The sequence below is a fragment of the Nannospalax galili genome, unplaced genomic scaffold, assembly GCF_000622305.1.
Source record: "Nannospalax galili isolate Female #2095 unplaced genomic scaffold, S.galili_v1.0 scaffold634, whole genome shotgun sequence".
Taxonomy (NCBI): domain Eukaryota; kingdom Metazoa; phylum Chordata; class Mammalia; order Rodentia; family Spalacidae; genus Nannospalax; species Nannospalax galili.
In genome coordinates this window covers 3,358,629-3,385,230 of record NW_008336853.1, presented here as the reverse complement: position 1 = coordinate 3,385,230, position 26,602 = coordinate 3,358,629, and the positions used below count along the sequence as shown (strand labels likewise).

Below are 26,602 nucleotides of genomic sequence, written 5' to 3'. Positions count from 1 at the left end.
TGGGGACCACACAATGGGAGAAACAGGGTCTGGAGAGTTCCATTGGGCCAGGGTAAGGATACAGATAGTTCATCTGGTTGAGGGGACAAGAGAGATCCATCTGGGCAGAGTTCTGGGAGACAGACAGTTCTAATAGGGGACCTAGTGTCCTCCAAGTTTGGGCCCACTCTTAAAAACTCAATTTAAAGCTGGGCATGGTGGCATACGTCTTTAATCCCAGTACTCGGGAGACAGAGGCAGGTGGATCTCTGTGAGTTCGAGGCCAGCCTGGTCTACATAGTGAGTTCCAGGCCAGCTGGGGCTACAGGGAGACCCTGTCTCAAAAAGACAAAAACAACAACAACAACAAAAAAGCCCTCAAGTTAAGTCAGTCTATTTGTTTGGGTGATTTTGCTGTCAGTGTAATAATAAATGACATACTAGAGAACTTTCTGTCTTTGTTGTTTAAAGGCAGGCTTGAATTTTTTTTCTGACTTTTTCTTTTTAGAAACTCCCCCAATTACTTGTTAGAAGAGTAGAATGTTTGACTTCCTTAGATTTCTCATTGGCTTGTCCTGAAGATTTTTCCAGAAAGTTCCGTAGGCAGGGCTTTGAGATAGGGTAGAAACAAGGGTCAGATCCAACTCGACAGTCAGAATGTCTGGCACAAGTATAGCAACTGGCCCTGAGACCTAGGAGCTGGGATCTTAGGCTACTGGACTTAAGCTGACTCACATCATCTCTGTGAGCCTCAGAAAGTTATCACTATAACATGATGAGATGTGATGGACCCTGAGCACAGTCTCCAGAGGATGACGAACTGTCTTCAGTGAGACTTCAAAGGCTTAGGGTTAGGCCATACTTCTTTTAATGATTGAGTTTGGGTGTCAGTCAAAAAGGAATAACATCATAACTATGAAGCATTGTTTGGCCAAGAACTGTGGAATAGCCTGTGGTCCTAGCTACTCAAGAGGCTGAGGCATGAGAATCACTCTCAAGTCTGGGAACTGGAGTCTAGTTTCGGCAACACAGCCAGACCCCCATCTCAAAAATAATAACAGCTCCCAAGACCTTTGTTTCTGATCTTGGGAGTCTATCCTTCTTGAGTTTGTTTGGGCTAACTAGCTTCCTTAACAACCTTTCACCTCAATAACTTTTCATTTCTTTAATAAATGGTTACATGATGCCAGTGTCCCAGGTACCATTGAAGACACTGGGGATGCAACAATCACCAAAACTGTTACACTGCCAGGTGTTGTGGCACATGCCTATAATCCTAGCACTTGGGAGGCAGAGGCAGGCAGATGTCTGTGAGATCAAGGCCAGCCTGGTCTACATAGTGAGCTCCAGGCCAGCCAGGGCTATATAGTGATGCCCTGTCTCAAAAACAAAACAACATATTCCAGAAACAATAGCAACAACATAAGCCTGTCACATGTTCCTGTCTTCATGGACCTTAGCTTTCAGAGCAGCTAAATTCATTCCAAGTGGGCCCTGACTCAAACTCCAAAGGCTAACCAGCTCTATGGGCAGTCCTCCAGAGCCTGGGCTAGGTTAACTGTTCCCCAAAGGAGCATAGGGATTGCAGTCCCAGATGCCTTCTGGAGCCCAGGAACCCCTCTCTCTTTAGGGTAGTGTTCTAGGGGAGTGACTATTCTAGTCTGCTGTGGAAATAGTGAGCAAGGAATGGGCTTGTTGGGAACAAATCACATCAAGGGCCAAGCAGAGTATTCTAGGCTCTTCTGTTCACTTTGGAGATGACTTTGGGAGGTGGGTAATCCTGAGCTACATTCCCAACCCTCATTTTTACTTTTCATTTTGAGACGAAGTCTCACTGAACTCACTCTGTAGCCTCGGTTAGGCCTTGAATTTCCAATCTTCCTGCCTCTCTAGTACTGGGATTACAGACCTGTGCCACCGGGCTGGCCCTACTACCACTGAGTAGGAGTTAGGTCCTGTTGGCAGCTCTGCTGAGCCCATCTGTAACCTTGGAGCGGAACAAAACAGCAGCCATTGGCCCACCACCAGATCCCAGGCTTCTGGGCATCTCCTAGCTGCTCACAGCCTGGCTTCCTGCTGGTCCCCACCTCTCCCCTTGGCCTCTCCCAGGACTGGGCAGAAAGACCCGTGGCATAGGATGCAGGGGTCTTTTATGACCCTTCTTCTGAAACTACTGGGCTTAGCCCAAGTGGCTGGGATGGGCCATTGTATGTGGGAGTGTTAGAATGAACTCAGTTACTCCCCTAGAGCATGGGATAGTGTCCCCACCTGACCCACCAATGACAGCACTGAGGCTTGTATTCCAGGACAGATGTTTGTTTCCTCACATAAAAGCTGATGTTTATGGGATGGTCTTAGTGTGCCCTGCCCTGGGCTCTTCTGTGCCCAATTGCAGTCAGTCTTCCCCGCATCTCCTCAAGAGAGTCTATCACCACCCTACCTGGTCTACGGATGGAGAAACTGAGGCTCAGAAAGTCTACCCAGCATACTCAGAATTTCTCAACACAGAAGCAGCAAAGCCAGGAGCCAAACTCTGAAGTGGAGTGTCTTCCTGGTCTACCCTGCTTCCATCCTCATCGCCCCTGTGTCACCCCCACCCCAATGACTGTTCCTCCAGGCCCCAAGTCCCAGAGCTGTGCAGATTTCAGGCCTCTAGCAGCTCAGGGTCAGGTAGAGCTGCAACTCCAATCTTTCTCTCCAAATATGCACTTTTGGGGGGAGGAGGGAGATTTCAGGGTCTCGTGTAGCCCAGCCTGACCTTGAACTTGCTGTGTAGCTAAGGATGATCTTGTACTTCTGATCCTCCTGCCTCTACCTCTCAAGGATTATTTATTTATTTATTTATTTATTTATTTATTTATTTATTTATTTATTTATTTGTTATTTTTAGAAGGCATTTCTTTTTTTTTAATACTTCATTATTTTTATTTTATGTGTGTGAGTGTATTGCTTGCATGTAGGTAAGTGTACCCTTGTTGTGCAATGCCCGAGGAGGACAGAAGAGGCCATCAGATCCCCTGGAACTGGAGTTATGGACAGTTGTTAGCTGCCATGTGGGTGTTGGGATTTGAATCCGGGTCTTCTGCGAGAACAACTAGTGTTCTTAACCGCTGAACCATCTCTCCAGCCCCTATTAGGGCTTTGGATTCCCCTGGAACTGGAGTTAAGGATGGTTCGTAGCTGCCATGTGGGTGCTGGGAATCGAACCTGGGTCCTCTGCAAGAGAAGTCAGTGCTCTTAACCGCTGAGCCATCTCTCCAGCCCTATTAATTATTTATTTTTCCGAATGTTGGGATTATAGGCATGTGCCACCACATCTGGCTTATGCAGTGCTGGGGATCGAACCCAGAGCTTCTGTGCACGCTAGGCAAACACTCTGTTAACTGAGCTACATCCCCAGGCCTTCCTCTAGTCTTTCCTCATCTTCAGCACCAAAGGCTCCTTTATGAGCCAGAGCTACTGAGAACTTGGGCTTGAGGTGACCCTGCTGAGTACAGGGAACCAGGCTCTCAGGGGGGACCTTGTGTGATTGAGACCCCATTCCCTCTGGGGTAAACTCTGAGCAGACCTGGGGAGGGGTGACAGCTAGTTTATGAATGACTTCTGGAGAGTTCTCCAGCACCCTTGGTCTTTATGGCCCTAGGCAGGGAAGGAAGAGAGGAAGGAAGGAAGAAAGGAAGGAAGGAAGGGAATGAGGGAGGAAGGCAGGTTAGCCTTGTGCTGGCCTCTGTTCAACCTTTCACCTGCTTTGGGAACAGTCACCGCCTGGGCCGTCTTGCCCCTCACCTGGGAGTCGGAGATTTCTGAGGGCTTCTCAGTCAGGCTGCTGCTCTCAGCCGGGATGAGGTCATTGTACTTGGTGACATCTTCATCAGAGTAGTGGAGGCTGCCTGGGCTGGGCCTTGGAGGGGACCTAGGGAGAGAGTGGGTGGTAAGGCTGAGAGATGGCCTTAGGTAGGCCTGGAGGGATACAGGCCACCAGCCCCTCCATCCTGGGTTCCTCGTTTTTTGTGCCCATACTCTGTAGTCCTGGGCCTGGGGGTGGGGGTGGGGGTCTGGAGGAAGAGGAAGAAAACATGGTGCCATGCTAATGTTGTCCTGGCAACATGCAGGGCAAGTGTGTGTGTGTGTGTGTGTGTGTGTGTGTGTGTGCACACGCACACGCCTGTGTGTCTGTCTAGGCACACACATGCATGTACACATCACTGTGACCAGGTTCAGGTTCCTGGTTTGGCGCAAACAAGATTTTCTTGTATTCATAGGGTGTAGGAACACGCAGGCCTCGATATGGGTACATTGTAGGGGGACGGGGATGTAAGGCCATCTGTGAAATGCCCTATTGTTCCCTGTGGCAGACCCAGAAGCCAGCTTGGTGGGGCTGTGGTGGCCATGCTGGGCCCGAGTGAGCCTAACACCACAGCCTCAAATCTCAAATGGCTCTTTCTTTGGAAGGTTGGATTTGGCAGGGGATGAGACCCTGCCTGCTCCGCACTCAATGTTCCCCTCCACCCCCTTGGAGGAGCACACAAGGCTTATCCTTGCAAGAAGAAGAGACAGAGAGAAGCTTTGTGAGCTCCCCCAGAGGCTGCCTCCGCCTGCCCCGCCTGCTGCCTCCACTGAGCCGTGAATGTCAACAGGACTGAGGCTGAAGACAGGAGTCCCTCTGGCTGTGGCCCCAACCTCTCTTGAGCTTCCAGGAGCATAGAACGGCCACATCCTATCAGGGAGGGTCAGGTGGACCCCCTTCCAAATGGGTGTCCAGGCATCCAAGGGCAAGAATGCCTGGGAGAGACTGGGGTCAGAAAGAAGTCAGGAGAAATATGAGTTGATTCACAGCACTAGCTGTGCTTTTTTTTTTTGATTTTTGAGAAAGGGTCTCACATAATCCAGACTGGCCTCAAACTCTCTAAATAGCTCAAGGATGACCTTGAACTGCTGATCCTTGTGCCTCCATCACCCAAGTGCCTGCCAGGATTATAGTGATGTGCCATCATATCTAGTTTTACACAGTGCAGGGAATCAAACCCAGGGTTTTGTACATGATGGGCAAACCACCGCCCAGCTGAGCTACATCTCCAGCCCTTTCCGTGCTGGCTGCTTTCAGAGGCTGAAGGATGGTGGCAAGAGGCATCCTTTAATAGAAATAAAGTCCAGGTGAGACCGCTTCCATGCTCGCCTAGATAGGGAGGACATGAGCAATGATGGGCTAGCCTTTGGCGCCTCTCATTAAGGTGCTCTGGCTCCTGTGTGCTTTGGTTGGGTCCAGCTGACCACTGGATTGTGTATAACCATCTACGGGGCCTGTTATGGGAGCAACTGGCTCCAGACAGCTGCAGGCTGATATGTACAATGTTTGATGTTTTGGTACTCGGCAGCCATTGGTAGGAGCCCTTAGCACCCACCTCCTTGTGAATCTTCTAGTGTTCTCCACAATGTGGCTGGGTCTGGTGCAAAGAACAAAAGCTACTGGGGCCCCATATGTCTTTCTGCTGACCACTGCCAGACCTGAAGCTCGGATGCTATTTCCCTAGAACAGGAAGGCCAAGCTGGTTTTGCACATTCCATGATCTGGCTGGATCCCTCAAACCTCTGTCTTCTGCTACCCATGCAAAGGACTAGTACCTGGTGTATAGGCCATTCTTCCTGCAGAAGGAATTCTTGACAGACAGCCGTCGGTTGTTGAGTTCCAGGGCAGGAAAACTGCTTTCATCTAAGCTCAGCATCTCCCCGTGGCCAAGGGCTCCTGACTTGGCATTGCCGCCTGGGAATTGGGGGAGGATTGGTACCTATCAGACCACATGGCCTTCCCTCTACAGTTCCAGCCTCACACCTGGATGGGCTTCCCACCCCTTTTTCTTATTAGCTTTTTAGCACTGAGACCCAGATAAGAGTCTGGGGTTGTGTGGAAGTCCCGGCTGCCCCATCTGAGCAGGTGCACTGCCAGGAGAGAGACTTGCCCCACCCATCAACTAAAGGGAGAGCCATGAGAGTCAAGCCACAGTGTTCAGGCTCGCTCACCCGAGTCTGTCTTCTTGGCGTACTTCTTGCTCTGGCCTCGAATGATGAGCACAAAGATCAGGAGCAGGATGAAGATGAGGCCTACGAGGGCGATGACCACCAAGAACCACCACTCCTCGTAGAAGGGGCTGGCTTTCTGGGCTGCAACAGGGTGTGGTGTCAGGGCCAAGGCTCTCAGTTCCCACCTGCCCACAAACCCCCACAATGAGGTTCTTCTGACTACTCATATGCATTAGCAGTAGGTTGGGTTGGTGTCCTCTAAAAGTTCCAGCTTTGTTTGTTTTTAATATTTTATTTATTATTTTTATTTTATGTGTATGAGTGTATCGCCTGCATGTAAGTGAGTGCACCCATGTCCTGCAATGCTCTCAGAGGTCAGAAGAGGACATCAGATCCCTTGGAACTGGAGTTACAGTCAGATGTTAGCCACCATGTGGGTGCTGGAACTTGAATCCTGGTCCTTTACAAGAGCAGCCAGTGCTCTTAACCAATGAGCCATCTCTCTAGCCCCTTGTTTTTTTGGTTTTTGAGACAGGGTCCCTTTGCCTGGAAGTAGCTATAGACCCTGGTGGCCTTGAACTTACAGAGAGCTGCCTGTCTCTGCCTCCCAAGAGCAGGGGTTAAAGGCGTGTACCACCTGGCTTAAAGCCTCCAGCTTTGATGGGTAGCCTAAAGATTGACTGGAGGGTTGTTTTGAGAAAAATTTTATGGTTTAGCTGATTAGGGATCCTGTAGATTCTTTAAGAGAGAGTGCTGGGATTGATTTTGATGTCTGCCAGGGGAACAGAGAGAACAGCAGTATGTTAGCTGCTTTTCTGTTTCTGCTTCCTTAACTTCTTAGGAACAAATGCTTAGGGAAAAAATCTGGCAGACCCAGATTTGTGTGTGGAAAGATGCTTGTCTGGCCTTCAGGGGGTCTGGGAGAACTTTCCATAAAGTTCTGGTTGGACTGAATTTTTTTTTTTTTTTTTTTTTTGGTCTTTGTGAGACAGAGTCTCCCTGTAGCTCCAGCTGTCCTGGAACTCACTATGTAGACCAGGCTGGCCTTGAACTCATAGAGATCTGCCTGCCTCTGCCTCCCAAGTGCTGGGATTAAAGGCGTGCGCCACCATGCCTGGCCTTGAATATGTTTTTAATTTATGGCAGAAAAGTAGGTGAGTTGGGAGAGAGGATGTGAGTAGGTTTTTAAAATGCCTCTGCCAGGTAGGGCTCCTCTTCTGTCAAAGCCCCCATCTCTGTGCTTTCTGTGTCCAGAAACTCATAATCCATGTTGTTGCCAATGAGAGAATAGCTCTTCTATTTTAGTCTAGGACTATCTGTATCCTGACATTTGGTATCTGAATACTTGGCCCCAGTTGGTGGTGCTGTTTGCAGCCGTCTAGGAGGTGTGGCCTTGCTGGAGGAAGCACATCACTTGGGGCGCGCTTTGAGAGTATATTGCATTGCCCCTTCTCAGTTTCTTACTGCTTCCTGAGTGTACCTGAAGATGTGAGCACTCAGCTTTCTGCCTTTCCTGCCACGCCCCTCACCATGTTGGACTCTTGACTATAAGCCCAATAAACTCTTCCTTCTATAAGTTGCCTTGGCTATGATGCTTTACAAAGAGTCAGAGAGTAATTACTACAGCATGGAGACACAGTTTGTGACCTTTCTGGCAGCTTCCCTTGGAACTGAGCTGATGTATGCCTGGGCCCCCAGTGCTCACCATTAGGGGAATTGAGGGACAGTGTATTTTGATGACCACCTTGATGCTTTGGTTCCCTGACATCTGTCTTCCATGAACTCTCCAAGCCCTCACCCCACAGGCCCATACCTGGCACAGACTGGGAAGGGCTGCTGGGGGTGCCGAAGCCATAGTCGTTGACTGCAATGACCCGGAAGTCGTAGCTCACACCTGGCTTGAGGATGTCCATGTTGAAGGTGTAGGAAGTCACTTCCTTGGGGATGTCCTTGATGAGGATGTCCCAGAGTCCCTCATCTGCAGGCCCACAGAGCAGAGGTATGTGAGGTGGAGCAGGCTCACATCCCCATCTGGCTCCAGCTGGGGTTCCCTGAGGGCGGGGCTTGTTGGGTTAGTGGCTCAACTCTGCCCATGCTTGGCTCTTAGGAAGGTCTCAGAGAGATGTCTCTCTCTCTCTCTCTCTTTTCTCTCTCTCTCTCTTTCCTTTTTGAGACAGGGTCTCCTTGTAACCCCAGATGGCCTGGAACTTGCTATGTAGACCAGGCTGGCCTCAAATTCACAAAGATCCATCTGCCTCTGCTTCCCAAGTGCTGGGATTAAAGGCATGCGCCACCACGCCTGAGAGACATGTCTCTTTTAAAATTTTTTTATTACTTACTATTTTGAATTATACATATATGTACGTATGTGGGTATGTGCACATGAGTGCAGACGCCTGAGGAGGCCACAGGCATCTCAGAATTCCCTGGAACTGAAGTTACAGGCAGCGCTGTGGGACTGATATGGGTCCTGGGAACCAATTCTGGTCCTCTGTAAGAGCAGTACGTGCTCTTAACCACTGAGCCCCAGGACCTTTCTTAAAGTACCTTTCTGGAATGCCTCTTACTCTTTAAAAATGTATTTATTTATTATGTATTTTTATCTTATGTTTGTCTTGCCTCCATGTATGTCCAAGGAGACCAGAAGATAGCATTAGATCCCCAAGAACTGTTACAATGGTTGTTAGCTGCCATGTGGGTGCTGGGAACTGAACCAGGTCCTCTGCAAGAGTAGCCAGTGTTCTTAACTAATGAACCATCCCTTCAGACCACCTCACTGAATCTTAAGCTCACTGATTAGCTAGACCAGCTGGTGATGAGCCACAGGGATCTCCACCTGTCTGTACTTCCTAGTGCTGGGGTTATAGATGCATGTCTGGCTTTCACATAGGTGCTGGGGATCTGAACTCAGGTCCTCATGCTTATATGGCAAGCACCTTACCCACTGACTCATCTCTCCAGCCCCATCTTTGGTATTTTTGAGCACCTACTTTATTATAATCTGTATTATTTTGATTTACGTTTTTAAAAAATTAAAAAAAATTTATTACTTTTATTTTATGTAGATGAGTGTATTGTCTGCATGTATGTAAGTGCACCCATGTTGTGCAATGCCTGCAGAGGTCAGAAGAGGGTGTCAGATCCCTGGAACTGGAGTTACAGATGGGTGTTAGCCACTATATGGGTACTGGGAATCAAATCCAGGTCCTCTGCAAGCAGTGCTCTTAACCATTAAGCCATCTTCAGTCCCTTAATTTACTTTTTAAAAAGATTTATTTATTCTTATTTTTATGTGTATTGAGTGTTTTGCCTGCATGTATGTAAGTGTACCCCATGTATGCAGTACCTTCAGAGGCCAGAAGAGGGTGTTGGACCCCATGGAACTGCTGTTACAGGTGGTTGCTAGCCACCATGTGGGTGCTGGGAACTGAACCCAGGTCCTCTGCAAGAGCAGCCAGTGCTCTTAACTGCTGAGCCATCTCTCCAGCCCTTAGTTTTTTGACTGTCTCACTTTGTAGCCCAGGCTGGCCTGGAATTTCCAATCCCCCTGCCTTAGACTCTCTTAAAGGTGCCCGTTACACATCATCTTTTTGTCTAATCTCCTAGTCCTCCTCCTAGGTTGTGAACTCCTTAAGGGCAAGGTTAACACCTAGTTTATTACCATTTCTGTATAAATCAGCAGTTCACTTATGCACCTTCCCAGTATGTGTTAAACCCAGGAACAGAGATGTCCTCACTGGTCTTTTCAAAGCATTATATCCACAAGTTCAGTGCTTTATACCTTGAAATGTACTGGGGTATAATCCATTTTTCCCATGTGACTTTGAGTTCTCTCCTTCACCTGGAGTGATTCCTGTAACAGCGAGGACCCCCGCCCCACCGCCCCAGCTGACACCAACTCCTTTGTCACTCAACTCAACTGAAGATATGAACTTTTTTTTTTTTTTTTTTTTTTTTTTTTGAGACAGCATCTCCCTGTAGCCCCAGCTGGCTTGGAACTCACTATGTAGACAAAGCTGGCCTTGAACTCACAAAGATCCACCAGCCTCTGCCTCCCAAGTGCTGGGATTAAAGGTGTGGGCTACCACGCCTGGCTGAACTTTACTTTTCAAGCTCACAGCAATGGCTGGAGAAACTGTTGTTCCCATTTCACAGATGAGGAAATTCAAGGCTCAGAGAGGCTTATCTCATCTTCCCGGGGTCACATGTCATGGGTGGTAGCACTGGTATTTCTGCCCAGAGTTACTTGATTCTTGGCACTGAACTTTCTCAGGCTGCCCAGGACAGTGCTGGAGACAACTGGGAATAACTAGTGTTTGCCAGTAGACTCAGCTTATAGGGGGTCCTGCTGCTGTGTTCTAGAAGTTGAGGCTTCTGGCCTGCTGTTTATATCCTCCCTACCCCCTCAATGTACCCCACATAGACAAAGGATAGGTTCCAGGTAGTGAGGCCAAGCCAGAAAATGCTAGAATATCCCTCTGTGTCTTTGGTCTCCAGCCCAGAGTCAGCTGATGAGGCGTGAGGCACTTTCACGGGCCTGTCAGTCTCAGAGTGAATCCCTCCCTCTCTCCCTTGTGTCTGCATGATCTCTTAGCTCAGTGGGTAGCACAAAGCTCAGCAAAGCGGGAGTGTCATACCACCAGAGCTACTTCATCCCAAGGAGCTTGGAAACATGGAGGGAGGACCAAAGAGGGAGCAGGGAGCAGGAAAAGATCGCCCACCCCAGAATAGCAGCCTGATCTTCAACTGTTTCAGAGGAGGGTTCTGGCATCTCCCTGGCCCTCTTCCCCTTCTTTTCCATCTTTTTGTCCTTCCTGGTACTGCCGGCCTGAGCCCTTCATCGACTGTTGGCTCAGCCCTTCCTCCACTCTACCTGTGTACCAAGTCACTGCCCCCAAACTTGGAAGAGCAGCAGCTCATGCTGGGCCTCCCAGGGAACACTGGAAAATCAACAGGCTGGAGTCCTGGGCCAACATTCCACAGCCTGGCACCAGGTCGGCCAGCTTGGGTGGAATAAGCAGGCACAGGCCCTGGGTAGGAGATGCATACTGGGGTTTCCTGGCCAACTCAGCAGCCGGCACCAGGGGCCCAGGGAGGAGCCATCTGGAGTGGAAAGAGGGCCAGCACTGCCTGTAGCGTAGGCAACAGTGTGGCGGATCTGAGCTGCTAGATGCTTAGCTATTGCACTGCGATTGTCAGTGTAAGATCAAGGCAATGGCGGGTCATGCTGGTTTCCAGGAACTCCTGGAATTATTAACTCTTTGTTATTGAGGTGATGAGCACCCAGTCACCCTGAAGAATGACCCACTTGCTGTTGGGATTATTATTTCCCTTAAGGAGTGTTAGCTACTGGGCGGGGGAGATGGCTCACTGGGTGAAGTGCTTGCCTTTCAAGCACAAAGATCTGAGTTCAGGGCCTGGAGAGATGGCTCAGAGGTTAAAAGCACTGACTGTTCTTGAAGAGGACCTGGGTTCAGTTCCTAGCACCCACCTGGCAACTAACAACCATCTGTAACTTCAGTTCCAGGGGATCTGATGCCCTCTTCTGACCTCCATGGGCATTACATGACACAGGTGCACGTACATACATGCAGGCAAAACACTCATACACATAAAATAAAAGTAATAAATTAAAAATTTTTTTTTAAAGACCCGAGTTCAATCCCTGGAATCCAGGTTAGGAGAAGGAAAAAAAAAAAAAAAAAAAAAAAAGCTGGGCACTGTCATGGTGGCAAGAATTTGTAATCAAAGTTCTGGGGAGATGGAGAGGAGGACGCCTGGGGCTTGCTGGCCAGTCAGACTAGCTTATTTGGTAAATTCCAGACCAGTGAAAAATAAGGTGGACAGCACCCAAGGAATGACACCTGAGGTTGACCTATGACTCCACATGCCTAGACACATACATGTGCTTGCATCCATATACATACCAGCATGCACACAAACATACATGTATGTGCACACACACAAAGATGCATTAGCTCCTGATAGACTCCCTCACTTCTGTGATCCCTATTTGCTGTTGGGGTGAGAGCAGCAAAGGCTTGTCCTGTCTCAACTTCAATCGCCTCAGCACAGATCCGCCGAATACAAAGAACAAGCCTGCAGCTCTTGGCTGACTTGGGCACCTCTGATTAGCTGGAATCCTAGCAACGGAGGGGGCTGGAGCTTGCAGAGTAACGGAGATGGAGCCTGGGAAGCAGGGATCGAGGTAGGGAACGAGGAATAACGGAGCTGGAGCCTGGGAAGTAGGGATCGAGATAGGCCAGCCCCCCACCCCAAGTGACTTATCAGTCGCTCATCTCCTGATGGCTCTGGAAGTTCTTGTGATTCGATTTCAGGCTTGACAGGAGAGGTTGGTACAGGGAAAGAGCTATGAGGAGAGGGGAGAACAGGATGCAGAGACCGAGATGTAAGAGGCAGGTGGGTCTCCATAGGTATGTGGCATCCATCGGCGGGGTCACAGCAGGACATGGGTATTTAACCAATGGTATTTAGCCAAACCCTTGCTCTTCCCACTTCCTTCTCTCTGTCTCTGTCTCTCTGTACATGTTCATGTGTCTGTGTGTGTAAACGTGTGTGTAGAGGTTGATGTTGGGCATCTTCCTCAATTGCTCTCCACCTCTTATTTTTTGAGACAGGGTCTTTTGCTGAAACTGGAGCTTGCCAAGTTGGCCACAATGGCTGGCTAGCAAGCCCCAGGGATCCTCCTATTTCCATCTCCCCAGCACTGGGATTACAGGTGTACACCACCATGCCTGGCTTTTTTCACATGAGGGCTCAGGATCTGAACTCAGGTTCCCCTCCCTGCTTGTCAAGTGCTTTATTGACCGAGCCATCTCTCCAGCCCCTCCTCTGGCTTCTTGAACAATCCTCAACCCAAGTTGGTCTGCATAATGTGCTAAGAACTGTTCTTTGGGGATCTCCTCAGAATTCCCTAAGCATGAGTCCAGCTTAGGTGCTTAAGAATAGCACCCCTATTTCTTACTCTTCAATAGGGTTACCTCTAGCTTCACCTGCAGGATCCTGTGTGCCTTCATAGATGGAGGACAGACACAAGACCAGATGTAAGGACAGGTGGAGAGCAGGAAGTGAGCAGTGGAATCTCAGCTCCTAGGGAAAGACAGTACAGCCTGAGTGGGGCGCACCTGAAGGCCTGGCCTCTATGACGTAGCGGGTGATGGGCCCTTTGCCGGGGTCTCCGCTGGACCAGTGGATGGCGATGGCAGAGCTGTACCTCACGATGATCGGCACTCCTGGTGGTCCCGGGGCACCTGCAAACATCATACAGTGGGCAAGGACATCTGTGGACACAAGAAGAGCCTCCTTTCCCAACAGCTTGTGCTGGGGCCTTGGAGGTTGGGCAACCAGATCAACCTCAGCCATGGAGCCTCTGGAACCCACTGCCAGCACCAGGTCTGAGGAACATTGTTCAGGCCAGGCTTCCTAGGATGTGACTACTGTCTCTTCCCCTTACCCCACACCTCCTATTCCAAATCCCAGGGCAGGGCAGGGCATAGGCAATAAAGCCAAGACAACCTCTGGAGCAGGGTCAGAGGATCTGGTGTCCAGAACTTATTACATGGGTGTTTCGATCCATTCATACAATCCTCCAGGGGAGCTCGGCTTGTCCATCTACAAAGGGTTTCTGGAAATAAATCTTGAAGAAGGGAGATATCATGGTGGGCAGTGGAGGTGGGTAGACTGACAGCAAAGCATCCCCAGGGATGAAGGATGGCAGAAGGGGGCTGAAGGGCCCCTGGCATCTCTCTCCTTGGCCTGGGATAATCATGTCTGCCCTACCTCCTGCTTGAAATCTCCCACCCCCAAATACATCTGCTGTTAGGCTGGGTGGGGAGAGAGCCAGGTCCAGGAAGCCTGGACAGGAGAACCTGGCAGAAGGTGTGTCTAGCTAGCAGACTGAGAAATTGGTCAGAGGGAAGCTGGAAGAGGAAGAGGCAGAAGGATGCTTGTGTTGACAGAGGACCTGGCCAGGTATCTGTCTATAGAGCATCCCAAACCTTTTCTCACAGGGACCCTCCCCATGTAAGCCTGGTGCCTGTCCTCAGAGCTCCTGCCATGTGCAGTCACCGACAGAGCCTGTTTTCTGCTAAACATGGAGCTCACCATTCCTGAGCCTAGTATATGTGCTCATCAGGTGAGGCAGAGCATGCATGAGTGTGGTCTGGTGGCCTCTGGATGCTTGCTGGGAAGAGAATATGAGTCTAACATCTCATCGATGCCCTCTGGCACCTGGGAGAGTTGGTCAACCCAGACAGGAGGCCAGAGACCTCTCACACAGCTGGACTGCCCATTGCCTGGTCCCTATATCCAGTCTTGACCCATAGCTTTGGAGGGGCTCTCTTTCTTTCCCTTCCTCCTCTTCTCTCCCTCCCTCTTCCGGCCTTCCTTCTCCAAGGAACATCCAGCCTGAAGTCCATGGAGGGGGGAGCTGGCCTGAGAGAGGAGTGGAGGGCTGTGGGTAGCCTCCAGGGACCTTGCTCTTCTGCACAGGGCATTGCTTAGGGCTGGGGAGGGGAAAACACAGTGGCTACTCTGGTGGGTCAAGGATGGGTGGGCTGTGTGATCTTCCTTGTAGAGCCCTTCTTACCCACACCAGAATACAAAGTTGGTTTTCTTTTGGAGTGCTCGCTATCCTTCCTCTGCTTCCCAGCCAACCTCTCCCCCCTCTGCTCCCCTCAAGCCTAGAACACTTTGTTTTGATTTATTCTTATTTTATGTGTATGGGTGTTTGCCTGCATGTATTTATGTGCACATGTATTTATGTGCATGTATTTGTGTGCATGCAATGCCCACAAAGGTCAGAAGATGGTGTCGGATCCACTGGAACTAAGGTTTAAGATGGTTGTTAACCTCCATGTCGGAGACTGGGTCCAAACCTGGGTCCTCTGCAAGAGTAGCGAGTGCTCTTAACCACTGAGCCATCTCTCCAGCCCTGTCTGGAACACTTTAAACCTTAAGTTGGAACAGCTGGTACTGAGGTGGCCTGATCCTGTCTCTGGGATACTGAGAGGCCTTCCTTTGCCTGCCAGTTCCTCTTCCTGCTTTGTTGACCAGGAAGTCCCAGGTAAGAGGCAAAGCTGGGGCGGCTGGGGTCTGCACACCTACTTCCTTACAGAATAAGACTTGGGGAATAGAAAGCGACCAGAAAGGGAAAGTGAGGAGCCTGGGCCACCAGGGGTAACAAAACTGCTGGCAGGTGGAAGGCCAGGAGGCCAGGACTCTTCAGTCCTTGCTAGGGCCCAGACTCGCTGGCCTCTGTGGAGAGGAGAGCATTGCTCCTGACTGAAGGGGCAGGGAGGGAAGGAGGTGACCTCTTAACTTGGGCTAGATACTTTCTCAGGTGTGGGGGATCAGAGTTGCCTTGGAGGAGACTTTTAAGTTCAGAATTTGAAAACCTGAATATGTGACAGGACCTTTGGAGGCTAAACCCTGACTACCACATGGTCCTGGGGTAGAAGGTGGGAAGTGATGGAGGTCAGGGGCAGTGAAAGAGGGATTAAGGAAGAATTCAAGAGCAGAGCATTGACGTAGAAATACAAAGCAATCTTCTGTGTGTTAAGGCAGGAGGGGGAGGATGAATCCTGGGGTTTGGGGAAGGCAGACCTAGCTACAAAGAGGATGCCCCTCAGCCAGAGAATTTCTGGCTGAAATTCCATCACATCCCCCAGCTTTCTTGTGATCACAAGACCTGACTGCACCCCTCTACCATTAGAAATTGGAACCTCTGTGGCCACCCAGGGAGAGTGCATTTGAACCAGAACTGAGGGGGACTTTTCTGCACCCTGTTCTGAGAGCCACTGCCAGGGTGGGGAGGATGGGGTTCTAGGGTATGAGAAGATAGTTCTAGCTAGGCCTGAGGCTGGAGACCTGCCAGGCTGTGTCCTTTCTGGACAGAAATGACAGAGGCTGGGGACTAGAGAGGAGAGAAAGAAAGGAGGAAGTAGGAAGAGGGGCAGGTGTGGGAGCTCACTCCTGCAATCCCAGTATTTGGGCAACTGAGGTAGGGGGATCATGAGTACCAGGCCAGCCTTGGTGTTATAGCGAGGCTGCCCAGGGTGTGTATGGGCCTGAGCTGGGAGAGGAGAGTTTGGGTCATTCCAGGCTTTGTGACTGGAAGGTCCCAAGGACTTGGATGTTAATACCAAGCTGAGAAAGGAGGAGGGAGGAGGGAGGAGGGGGAGGAGGAGGAAGAAGAGTGAGGAGGACAAAGGAGGGAGAGGAGGAGGGGAAGGAAGGAGGAGAGAGGGAGAAGGAGGAAGGGAAGAAGGGAGAGAGGCCACAGGGATAGGGGACAGAGGAGTAAGCCCTGTGTTTCCCACTCTGTCTTCAGGGTCTTCTAGGAGCCCTGGGGGCTCCTTCCACCTGGGGGCTGAGGACTCAGTGCCGAGGGCACCGCTCCTACCTTCTCCAGGACCTGTGGTGACATTGGCTTCGATCTCAGGCCCATAGGTGAAGGTCTTGGCTCTGATGCGGAACCGATAGGTCATGCCTTCTGCCAGGTCCTTTACCTTCAGCCACAGCGGGTTGTTCCCTTTCACATCTACTGTCACTATCTTGCTGACTCCTGTGGGGAAGGATGTGAGTGAGGGCTGCATTAGCTGGCTTTCCCAACAAGAGAACGGGGGTGGGGGTGCTGTTGGCCTGCTCTGGGGCTGAGGCACATATACTGGATGGTGTCTTGCATGTACTAGCCAGGCATCACAGGGAGGAAGGAACATGGAAGCACATGGAGTTTAGCCATGTGGTCCAGACTCTGATGGACTGAGACTCCCAAAGTCAAGGACTCCATTTCTTAAAGTGGGTGTTCCCTGGACAGGCCAGGTGGAATCCACTGTGACTAGAGCCTGCCTGGGCTGCTTGCATCCTGTCTTCCTGATCTCTGACCTGGCCCTGTTCCTGGGCCTTGCACCTGACCAGATCTCTTCCCCGGTACTGGCCCCCCTTTTGTGTTCTAACGCAGCTCTGCTCTGCAAGGCGGGCTGCTGGCACGCAGGTGGTAGTGAGACTGAGGGCTGTTGTTCTTGCCACTGACCCAGAACTGCTTGGGCTCCCTCCCGTGTTCTTCCCAGGCTCCTGTTGGGAGGAGTGACGGGGGAAAGAGTGAGGGGGAGGTGATCATAAAAGTGGTCACTTCTGCCACCAGGGTGCCACTGCTAGGCCAGCCACACCCCTATGCCTTGCTGTAAGTAGATCCACGCTTTGAGGAGCCCAGGTCCGCTCCTGCCTATAAGTCTCTTATCTTTTTAGGATTCCTGCTGGGAACAAAACAGTAGTGACTTCTGGGCACTTTGCTTATCCTTGGCTCATTCATACAAGCTGAGGTTGGGCTGCATTGTGGGTAAGAAAGTTGGCAGTTATCTGATGTCAACCATCAGGTTCAGCCTGGCCCTGCCTGGGAGCCCAAAAGTGGGGCAAAGTCTTGACTAGTCAGAACCTGGAGAGGGCAGGGGCCGTGAGGAAAGGGTCTGAAGACAGTGCAAATGACCTGGGCTCAGGGTGCTAGGACAGTCATTTGCAGAGGAGGCTCTCAGATGACAACGGGGGCATGGAGACTTCTCATTCTTACACATCTTCCTGGGGGAGAGGCTCTAAGGCTGATCCCCTCCAGGGGATAAGGCTGAGAACTGTCAGGTTCAGGAAAGGGACAAGATAGGATGAGACCATCAGACGACCCCTTTCTTCACGGTCCCTGAAGAAACCTTCCATCTTGGGGGGGGGCAATATGTATTTTAAAGTTTTAAAAAACTTATTGTTATTTTATGTGTATCAGTGTTTTGCCTGCATGTATGTAAGTGTACCATGTGTGTGCAATGCCCACAGAGGCCAGGAGAGGGCATCAGATCCCCTGGAATCGAAATTATAGATGGTTGTTAGTTGCCATATAGGTTCTGGTCCTCTGGAAGAGCAGCCAGTACTCTTAACAGCTGAGTTATCTCTCCAGCCCTGGGGACTCTATTTCCTTGGATTTCTGCTATCATTTCCTGGATCAGTTCACTGAAGAGGAAGATTGCATTAAAATGCCCTGTCTGGAAATTGGGAGATCTATGTTGCTGGTTCAACCAGCTGTTGTTTTGTGTTGGAGACACTCTTCCCTGGTCTGAGCCCCATTTTCCCCTTTTATAAGATGTGAAGGCTCTCATCTCCTCTAATTCCCAAGAAGAGACCATGATATGGTCTTTGGGTGCAAACCAGCCCTTGAAAGGCAAATGGTAGGCCCACTCACCATCCACTGGGGTGCATGGCTCATACACCAGCCTGTAGCCCTCCAGGGGGCCATTGGGGAACCGTGGGGCTTCCCAGGACACATTCACTGAGGTTGTGGTCAGCTCGCTGAACTTGACAGAGCCGGGAGCACTGGGGGCTGTGGAGACAGAAAAGCGTTGTTTTTCTGTTTCTGTGCAAGTTCAAAGCCTCAGGTCCAGTTCCAAGCAACTAGTGGGAGCTTTTGGTTCTGTGCCCAGAAAGAAGAGAGAGTGAGACTAAGCACAAAAAGAAGGCAGAAGGGTCACTCGAGGCCCTTGGATCCCTTCCCCCCTTCCTTGATGTCATCAGTGCTCAGTTCCAACATCAGAGTCTCTGGCACTTGAAGAAAAGCTCTTCCTTAAAGTTGGAGAATGTGGACTCCCTCCTAAGTGGCTTTGAGCCCTGGCTATTAGCATGGGACCAGCCACAATGTCCCCAAGGGTCACTGTGGGACAAGGCCACTTCCTGGCATCATGGGGTATGTCCTTTGGCTTCCCCGATAGAGAACGTGGGGGTCAGAATACGAAGTTTGTGCTAAACAAGATGTCAGAACTTTGGAGATGTGGCCTTCCTCTCATCCTTGGGCTTTAAGGCTTGTCACAGAGACACCATGCTGTCAAGAGGAGCCAGGCCAAGGACAGACAGTCAGACCCTCCGGAAAAGATGACTCTGGGGTGCCCTGAAAACATGGAGCTTCTGTTATGTGAGGGGGGCAGAAAGGAAGGACAGGAAACACCTCCCACCCCAGCATCCCAGCAGCTGGTCCGGTGGATGGCCAGGCTATTATTGCCCAGGGCTGCCTCCCACTGAGCCATAGCTAATCATGACAGCTTCCGGCTCCAGATCCCTGGCTGTCTTTGAAGGAGGGAGGTGAGCTCAGGGCCCCTTCCTGCCTCTTCTCCCTTGGGGGGTGGGGGGTGGGGTTAGGGGACGTGGGACAGGACGCTGTGTTCTGCTGCCACAACACCGGAAGCTTCTGGGCCCCCAGGGGCTTATATCCGGCCTGTGATACTGATGGAGCTTAGTGGAGATGGGGAGGCAGACAGATGGACCAGCCAGCACACTTTAGCTCAGCCTCTGGCTGACCCTATGTAAGCCTGCTTTCTGTAACTCTTTGAGACTGAGTGGGAACCACAGTAAGGAATATAGCAGGTTAGGAAAGCTGCAGTCCAGAGGCCAGGGCAGAGGCCATTGTATATACGGGGGATTGGTTCTGGCAACCCTTCAGATGCCAAAATCTGAGGATGCCTGTGTCTTATAGAAAATGGTGCCACTTAAAAAATTTATTTATTTATTTTTAGTATATGAGTGTTTTGCCTGCATGTATGTAAGTGCAATGCCCGAGGAGGCCAGAAGAGGGAGTTGGATGTCCTGGAACTGGAGTTACAGATGGCTGTTAACTGCTGTGTAGGTGCTGGGAACAGAAGCCCAGTCCTCTGTAGCCAGTGCTCTTTTTGAATCATCTCTCCAGCCCCATAAAATGGTGTCACTTTTGCATCTAAGCTACACACATCCTTCTAATGCCCTTCTTTTGGTTTGGTGCTGGAGATCAAACCCAGGGCATCTCAATCTCAGGATAAGTCAGTGCTGTGCCACTGAGCTGTCCTCTAGTCCCCCCACCCATATACTTCAACTTACCTCTAGGTTACTTATGATGTCCAATATTGTATTGTCTGTACATGTTCAATATAGACACAGTACTTTTGTTTTTTGAGACAGGGTCTCATGTAGCCCAGGCTGGCCTTGATGTAGCTGAGGATGACTGTGAACTTTTGATCCTCCTGCTTCTACCCACTAAGTGCTGAGATCACAGGCCTGTGCCTCCGTGCCCAGCCAGAAGCAAATATTTTAGAGGGAATATTTTCCATCCTTGATTGGTTGAATCTGCAGATGTAGAATGCATGAATTTGGGGTTTGGGGGTGGGGCTGACTATATTCAAATCCACATGGAGAAAACTGGGAAGTCCTAGGCTCCAGTGTCTACCCTTTTCCCTATGACCTACTGGGGGACCTTGGGCAAAAAAAGCATGCTTCCTGGGGTCACCCTTGCTCATTGTGAATGGAGGTGACACTGTACTCCCCACTCCCAGGACTTCTAGGAGGATCCAGTCTGACTTGAGAGTGACTTTGGACACAGTGACTTCACCCTTCCAGCCATCCTGCCCTGCAATTAGCTTCCACCTGACTTCTCTGCCGCCATCCTCCTCTCCCTCCTCCACAGTCCCTTCTGTCTAGCAGCCAGAGTGAGTTTTTCAAAACAAAAATATCCCACTGCTCAATAGCTCAAGCCTTCTTGTGTTTTCCTCTCATACTTAAATCCTGGTCCTCCAGACCCTCAGAAACTTGATTCACATCCCATTTCCCTGTGACCACCCAGTTCTTTTTCTTCCCCTAATTCCCTTCAGCCACCAAGCCATTGCTCCTGCTGGTTCTTCTGCCCGGAACCCTGCTTCCTGCCCTGTCCCCAGAATGTCCCACAGCTGGCCTCTTCCCACTCAAATCTCAGTTCAGAAGCCAGCATCTCAGTCAGGCCTTGAGTAGGCCTATCCAAAGCCAGCCCCACCTCCTCCTACCCTTAGATCACCTGTCCCCACCAGCACCTGCAGCCAACTCATCTGTTTGTTTGTGAACTGTGCCCCTTGTAGGGCACAGACCTGCTGGTTTCACTCACTGTTGAAATCCCCAGCAAAGTTTGAGCTCATAGACGATAATAAACAGTGGTGCGATGAACAAAGGCAGGGAGATGACGTAAAGGAGGTGGCAGGCAGACAAGGGTTGGGAGTGGTGGCTATCCCTAAGGCTGGGGCAAGGCAGGTATTCCTCAAGATCCATTTGTTGAATATTCAAGTCTAGGTTCCTCTTTGTAGACTGGGCTGGGGTGCTCTGCACTGTATCTTGTGGGGCTCATGAAGTGCAGCTCCCGGCCTGCACAATAGGCAGCAGTCTCCGTTCCTCTTAACATCCCCAACGCCGGGTGAGGTCCTTGTGCCCCTGGAAAATTGACCTCCCCAAGACCTCTCCCTACCTGCTTGCTGAGTCTGGCCCCGGGTAGGGGTGCTCCGTGGCCCATCCCCTGCAGCATTGAAGGCCGCTACGCTGACCATGTAGGTCGTGTAGCCAGTCAGGTTCTTGAGTTTCACGCTGTTTTCAGGCAAGAAAAGGGTCTTCACCCTCTCGGTGAGGTTCCGCCGCTGGGCTTCCCAGAAATAGATCTGTGGGCAGGAAGGATTGTGGGTGTGAGACAGATGAAGACACTGGGCTCCCTTTCGCCTCTGCCATCTCAGGGTTTGGACACTTTCACTTTCAGCCAGGAAACAATATGGAACTAGGAGCTATTTGAGAAAGCTTCCAGAGCCTTCCTTTTCAGTCAGTACACATCCTCTCCTAGACCATAACTGAACCCCTCCTAAGGGCTCATCCCCTGTGTATCTTGGTTCACTGTACCATGCCTGTGGGATGTAGCACAGGCATGCCAGCCTCGCTAAGATTCTGGAGGAATATGCTAATTCAGGAGCCTGGGCCGGGAGTTAAATTCAATCATAGGCAGCCCTCACCGAGTGGGGCACAAGGACCAGTGGCACCAAATTACCAGGGAACTGGTGAGGAATAGAAAGCTCAGCTTTGCCTCACCTGCTGTATCAGCAGCTGCAGGCTACCAAGACCTCAGATGATGCACTGGTTCACTACAGTTTGCAAGGCCCCTGTGGTTGCATGCACTCACTACAGTTTGCAGAGAACCCCCTGGTGATGCACATGTACCCTACAGTTTGTAAAGCCCCTGGAGATGGATGTGCACAATCCAATTTGATGTCTGTGGATAGGACAGTTTGCAAAGTCTGCTGTAGAGGCAAGCCGGACTGATTCGGCATCTGGTCCCAGGGCTGAATCCTGACGGCACCGTTTGCTAGCAGTGTGACTTGTTCTGGGACACCCTCTTTCCATGGTGAGTGTGAGGGATGAAGGCTATAAAGGATGGAACAGTAGGGCACTGGACTCCCCTGGGACTTGGTCAGCTTCTGAAAGAACAGTTCTAGGTGAGCGAGGCAGCAGGAGCTCTGTACAGAGCCTCCAGGCATCCTGCATCCAGTGAAGGTTAGGTACGTGCGGAAGATTTCCAAACTTTTAGAATGTTGCTGGTACCCTCCTGAAAGCCTTGAGCTTTCAAACCTTGAGCAGGATTGGAGATCATTTGGCGCCACCTGCTGGCCACGGAGGTTTCTGTACCCACTGGGGTTTCAGCCCCTCCTCCTTCTCTTTTCTCGAAAGAAGGCAATAAAAGTGAGAAAGAGCTAATAAAAGTGTCCACCCCCCGCATGTCGGAATGGCAGTTAGGACGCCTCGTTACTACGAGGGTCTAGTTTTTCCTTCCTTCCCAGACTCTTCTTATGTGGGAGTTGAGATCATCATTCATAAAACCACTCATCCCCTTGCTCCTCATTCACAAAGAGGACGTAACAGTGTACCAAGTTCCCGCTGGATTCAGGGAAAAGGTCAAGGCTAGCATCAGGAGGCACCTGCATGTTGTCTGAGCACGAACAGAGTTAGCACACCCAAAGAAACACTGGCTTTTTCTTGTTAGAGAAGATGGATGGATGGGTTCCTCGGGCCCCTGCAGCTGAGGACACAGAGGAGGAGCAGAGGTGTGAGGAGGCAGAGGAAGGAGGGAGCAACATCTTAAAGGCGCACTTCACGCTGTGCTGCAGAGACGGTGTGCTGGATGGCTTTGGTTGTCAATGTGACACACCGGGTAGAGGGAGCCTCAGTTGGGGAATTGACTCCATTGGACTGGCCTGTGGCCATGTCTGTGGGGCATTTTCTTGATTGTTGAGTGCTGTGGGAGGGCCCAGCCCACTGTGGGCAGTGCCACCCCTGGGCAGTTTGCTCCATATTGTATAAGAAAGCAGGCTGAGCATGGGCCAGGGGAGCAAGCCAGTAAGCAGCATTCCTCCATGGCCTGTGCTCCAGCTCCTGCCTCCAGGTTCCTGTCCTGAGTTCCTACCTTGGGCTCCCTCAGTGATGAACCGTGACCTGGGAGATGTAAGATAAAATAAACCCTTTCCTCCCCAAGTTGAAGGCAAACTAGAACAGATGGTAAGGATGAGGCCCACAGTAGATGACGCCCCTGCTGAATGCCAGGGGGAGTTACCAGCAGCCCTGTCAGGAAGAGCTTTGTTGGGAGGGGTGGTGAGGAGAAGAAGCTGTTTGGAGGGGGGTTCTGAACAGAGAATGGAATGAGAGGCTCAGTGAGGACAGAAGATTGTCTTTGCTTCCCCTTCCTCTCTCCCTCCCTCTGCGGAAGATTGAACCTAGGTCTCACTAAGACTGTACAGTGCACAGGCAACACCAGGACCTTGTACATTATAGGCCAACACTCTGCCACGGAGCTACATACCCACACAATTCTTTTGAATTACCCAGTAAAGGGACCAACCAAGGAAATAGTGACATGTGAACAAACACACGAGGTCAGGAAAAGACATTAAAAGAGGAAACAAGGGGCTGGAGAGATGGCTCAGTGATTAAGAGAGCTTATTACTCTTAGTCGGGTTTTTTTTTTGGTCTTTTTGAGACAGGGTCTCGCTGTAGTCCCAGCTGGCCTGGAACTTGCAGAGATCTGCCTTCCTCTGCCTCCCAAGTGCTGGGATTAAAAGCGTGTGCCACCATGCCCGGTAAGAGCTTACTACCCTTGAAGAGACCAGTGTCCACATGGCAGCTCACAACTGCCTGTAGCTCCAGTTCCAGGGGATCCCATAACCTCTTCTGGCCTCTTGTATCCATGTGGTACACATAAACTTACCAAAGTGTACACATCCATACACATAAAAATAAATTTTCAAAAAGAGGAGGGGCTGGAGAGATGGCTTAGTGCTTAAGAGCACTGGCTGCTTTTGCAGAGGACCTGGGTTTGGTTCCAAGCTCTCACATAGTAGCTAACACCTGTCCTTAATTCCAGTTGCAGGGGATCCAATGCCCTCTTCTGGCCTCTGAAGGCATTGCATGCATGGGTGTACTTACATAAATGCAAAACATGCATACAGATAAAATAAAAATAAGAGGAAATTTCAGAATGTCTTTATGCCCCCCTCCCCCGTGTGTGATAACCCCAGAGGGAGATGTGCAGTAGTGCCAGGGTAGAGAGAGGGTTGATAGCTGGGGTCATGCCCTTGGGCAGAGCAGCATCAGAGTGTAGGATTCAGGAGTCACAAATACAGAAACAGGACACCTGTCTGCTGCATCTAGCAGAACTTTCAAAGATTAGAGACAAGGGGCTGAGTCTGGATCCTAATTCCTAAGGTGACATGATTGAATAGGACTGATTCCCCCCCCGGGGTAAGTGTGTATATGGCAGGCTGCAGGCTTGAGGCATCCCCAGTGCATCTGGCTCCCTTGAGTCCCAGGTCCCTAGAATCATGCCTGACACAGGTTGGTGCTCAATAGAACTATGCTGTATGGGTTAGTGCCTACCACAGACTGGGGCTGAAGTGGCAGTGTGTAACTACAATCCCCACTACCCATCTATTGCCTTTTTGAGACAGGGGCTCCTTGCAGCCTCAGCGCCTGGAACTCGCTATGTAGATCAGGCTGGCCTTGAACTCACAGAGATCTGCCTGCCTCTGCCTCCCAAGTGCTGGGATCAAAGGTGTGCGCCACCACACCCAACTTCACAATCTGATTTTTGTTGTTGTTGGTTTTTTTTTTGAGCTAAGGATAACCTTCAACTTCTGATCCTCCTGCCTCCACCTCCTGAATGCTGGGATGATAGGTGTGCATCACCACACCTAGTGATGGGGATAAAACCTAGGGCTTTGTGCCTGCAAACTTTGTGCCTGCAAACTTGGAGAGGTTCACCTGCTTCTGCCTTGTGAGTGCTGGGATTAAAGGCATGTGCCACCATGCCTGGCCCCACACTGCTACAAATGGCAGAATTTTCCACTTTTTTTTTCATTATACATACACATGCACACCACATTTTATCTGTTTGTTCACCGACAAACATTTAGATGTTTCCACATTCTTTTTTCTTAGGGTCTTTTGTAGCCTGAGGCTGGTCTGGAACTAGCTATGTATTGAAGAATGACCTTGACCTTGTGATCCTCCAAGCCTCCACTTCCCAGGTGCTGGGATGATAGGTAAGTGCTGGTTTCTCTCCATCTTGGCTGTTGTGGCTCAGACTGCAGCAAACACAGTAGTGTAAATGTCTCTTCAAGATCCTGATTTCAATACCTTTGGATGCATTCCCAGAAACGAGATGGTTTCATCATATGGCAATTCTATTTTTAAAATTTTTGAGGAACCTCCAGATTATTTTCCACAGCAGCTGTGCCATTTTACATTCCTAGTGACTATACAGGCTTCTAATTTCTTCACATTGTTTGATATAATTTGGCTTTTAAAAATTTTTAAATTTTTAAATATTTTATGTGTATGACAGTATTGCCTGCATGTATGTAAGTGCACCCATTTCATGCAATGCCCATAGAGATCAGAAGGGGGTATCGAACTCCCCTAGACATGGAGTTATGGATAGTTGTTAGCTTCCCTACAGGTGCTGGGAATTGAACCCGGGTCCTCTGCAAGAGCAGCCAGTGATCTTGGCCACTGAGCCAACTCTCCAGCCCTATCTTTTGACTTTTTTAAAGTTTTTTAAAAATTATTATTTTTTAATTTTATGTGGATGAGTATATTGCCTGCATGTATGTAAGTCCACCTGTGTCGTGCAATGCCTGAGGAGGTCAGAAGAGGCTGTCGGATCCCTTGGAACTGGAGTTACGGACAGTTGTTAGCTGCCATGTGGGTGCTGGGATTCGAACCCGGGTCTTCTGCAAGAACAAACAGTGTTCTTAACCGCTGAGCCATCTCTCCAGCCCCTGCTGCTCAGGAAGCCCATTGCCAGCTCAGCCAACTCAGCTCCCACCTCTTCCTGTCTCAGCACTGTCCCTGGGGCCGTCCATGGCAAAGTGGGGCTGGGAAATCCTGAAGGAATGTGTCCAGGAAGCCTGGGATCTCTCTGTCACAGGTCATCTGGCTGTTGTTCTTTGAGGTTCCAGATGCCATGCCCAGTACATCCCTGGGTGGGGGGAACTTGCAGCCAGGCTGGGGTGAGCTGGTCTCTAGCCAGTCTTCACTCTGCCAGCTGGCCGCTGTGCCCCCCGAGAGCTGCTCTGGGCCCGCCCCCTATCTTTTGACTTTTTGATAATAGCCAAAAAGTTAGAGTGAAGGGGACAGGTCATTGTGGTTTGTTTTGTTTGAGAAGGGGTCTCATGTAGCCCAGGCTGGCCTTGAATTCATTACATAGCTGAGGACAACCTTGAATTCCTGATCCCCCTGCCTCCACTTCCTG

At 50.4% G+C, this 26,602-nt stretch overlaps 1 protein-coding gene across 1 annotated transcript in view; it reads right to left on the bottom strand.

Moving 5' to 3' along the window:
- Positions 1-26,602, bottom strand: part of Sdk2 (sidekick cell adhesion molecule 2) — a 299,575-nt gene that overhangs the window by 10,525 nt on the left and 262,448 nt on the right. The window contains exons 37-44 of the mRNA XM_029562667.1: positions 21,287-21,473; positions 18,242-18,379; positions 16,421-16,582; positions 13,143-13,268; positions 7,811-7,975; positions 5,998-6,138; positions 5,602-5,740; positions 3,766-3,892 (exon numbers count right to left, since the gene is read on the bottom strand). Of these exons, the coding sequence (XP_029418527.1) occupies positions 3,766-3,892; positions 5,602-5,740; positions 5,998-6,138; positions 7,811-7,975; positions 13,143-13,268; positions 16,421-16,582; positions 18,242-18,379; positions 21,287-21,473 (1,185 nt within the window). The remainder of the gene's footprint in view (positions 1-3,765; positions 3,893-5,601; positions 5,741-5,997; positions 6,139-7,810; positions 7,976-13,142; positions 13,269-16,420; positions 16,583-18,241; positions 18,380-21,286; positions 21,474-26,602) is intronic.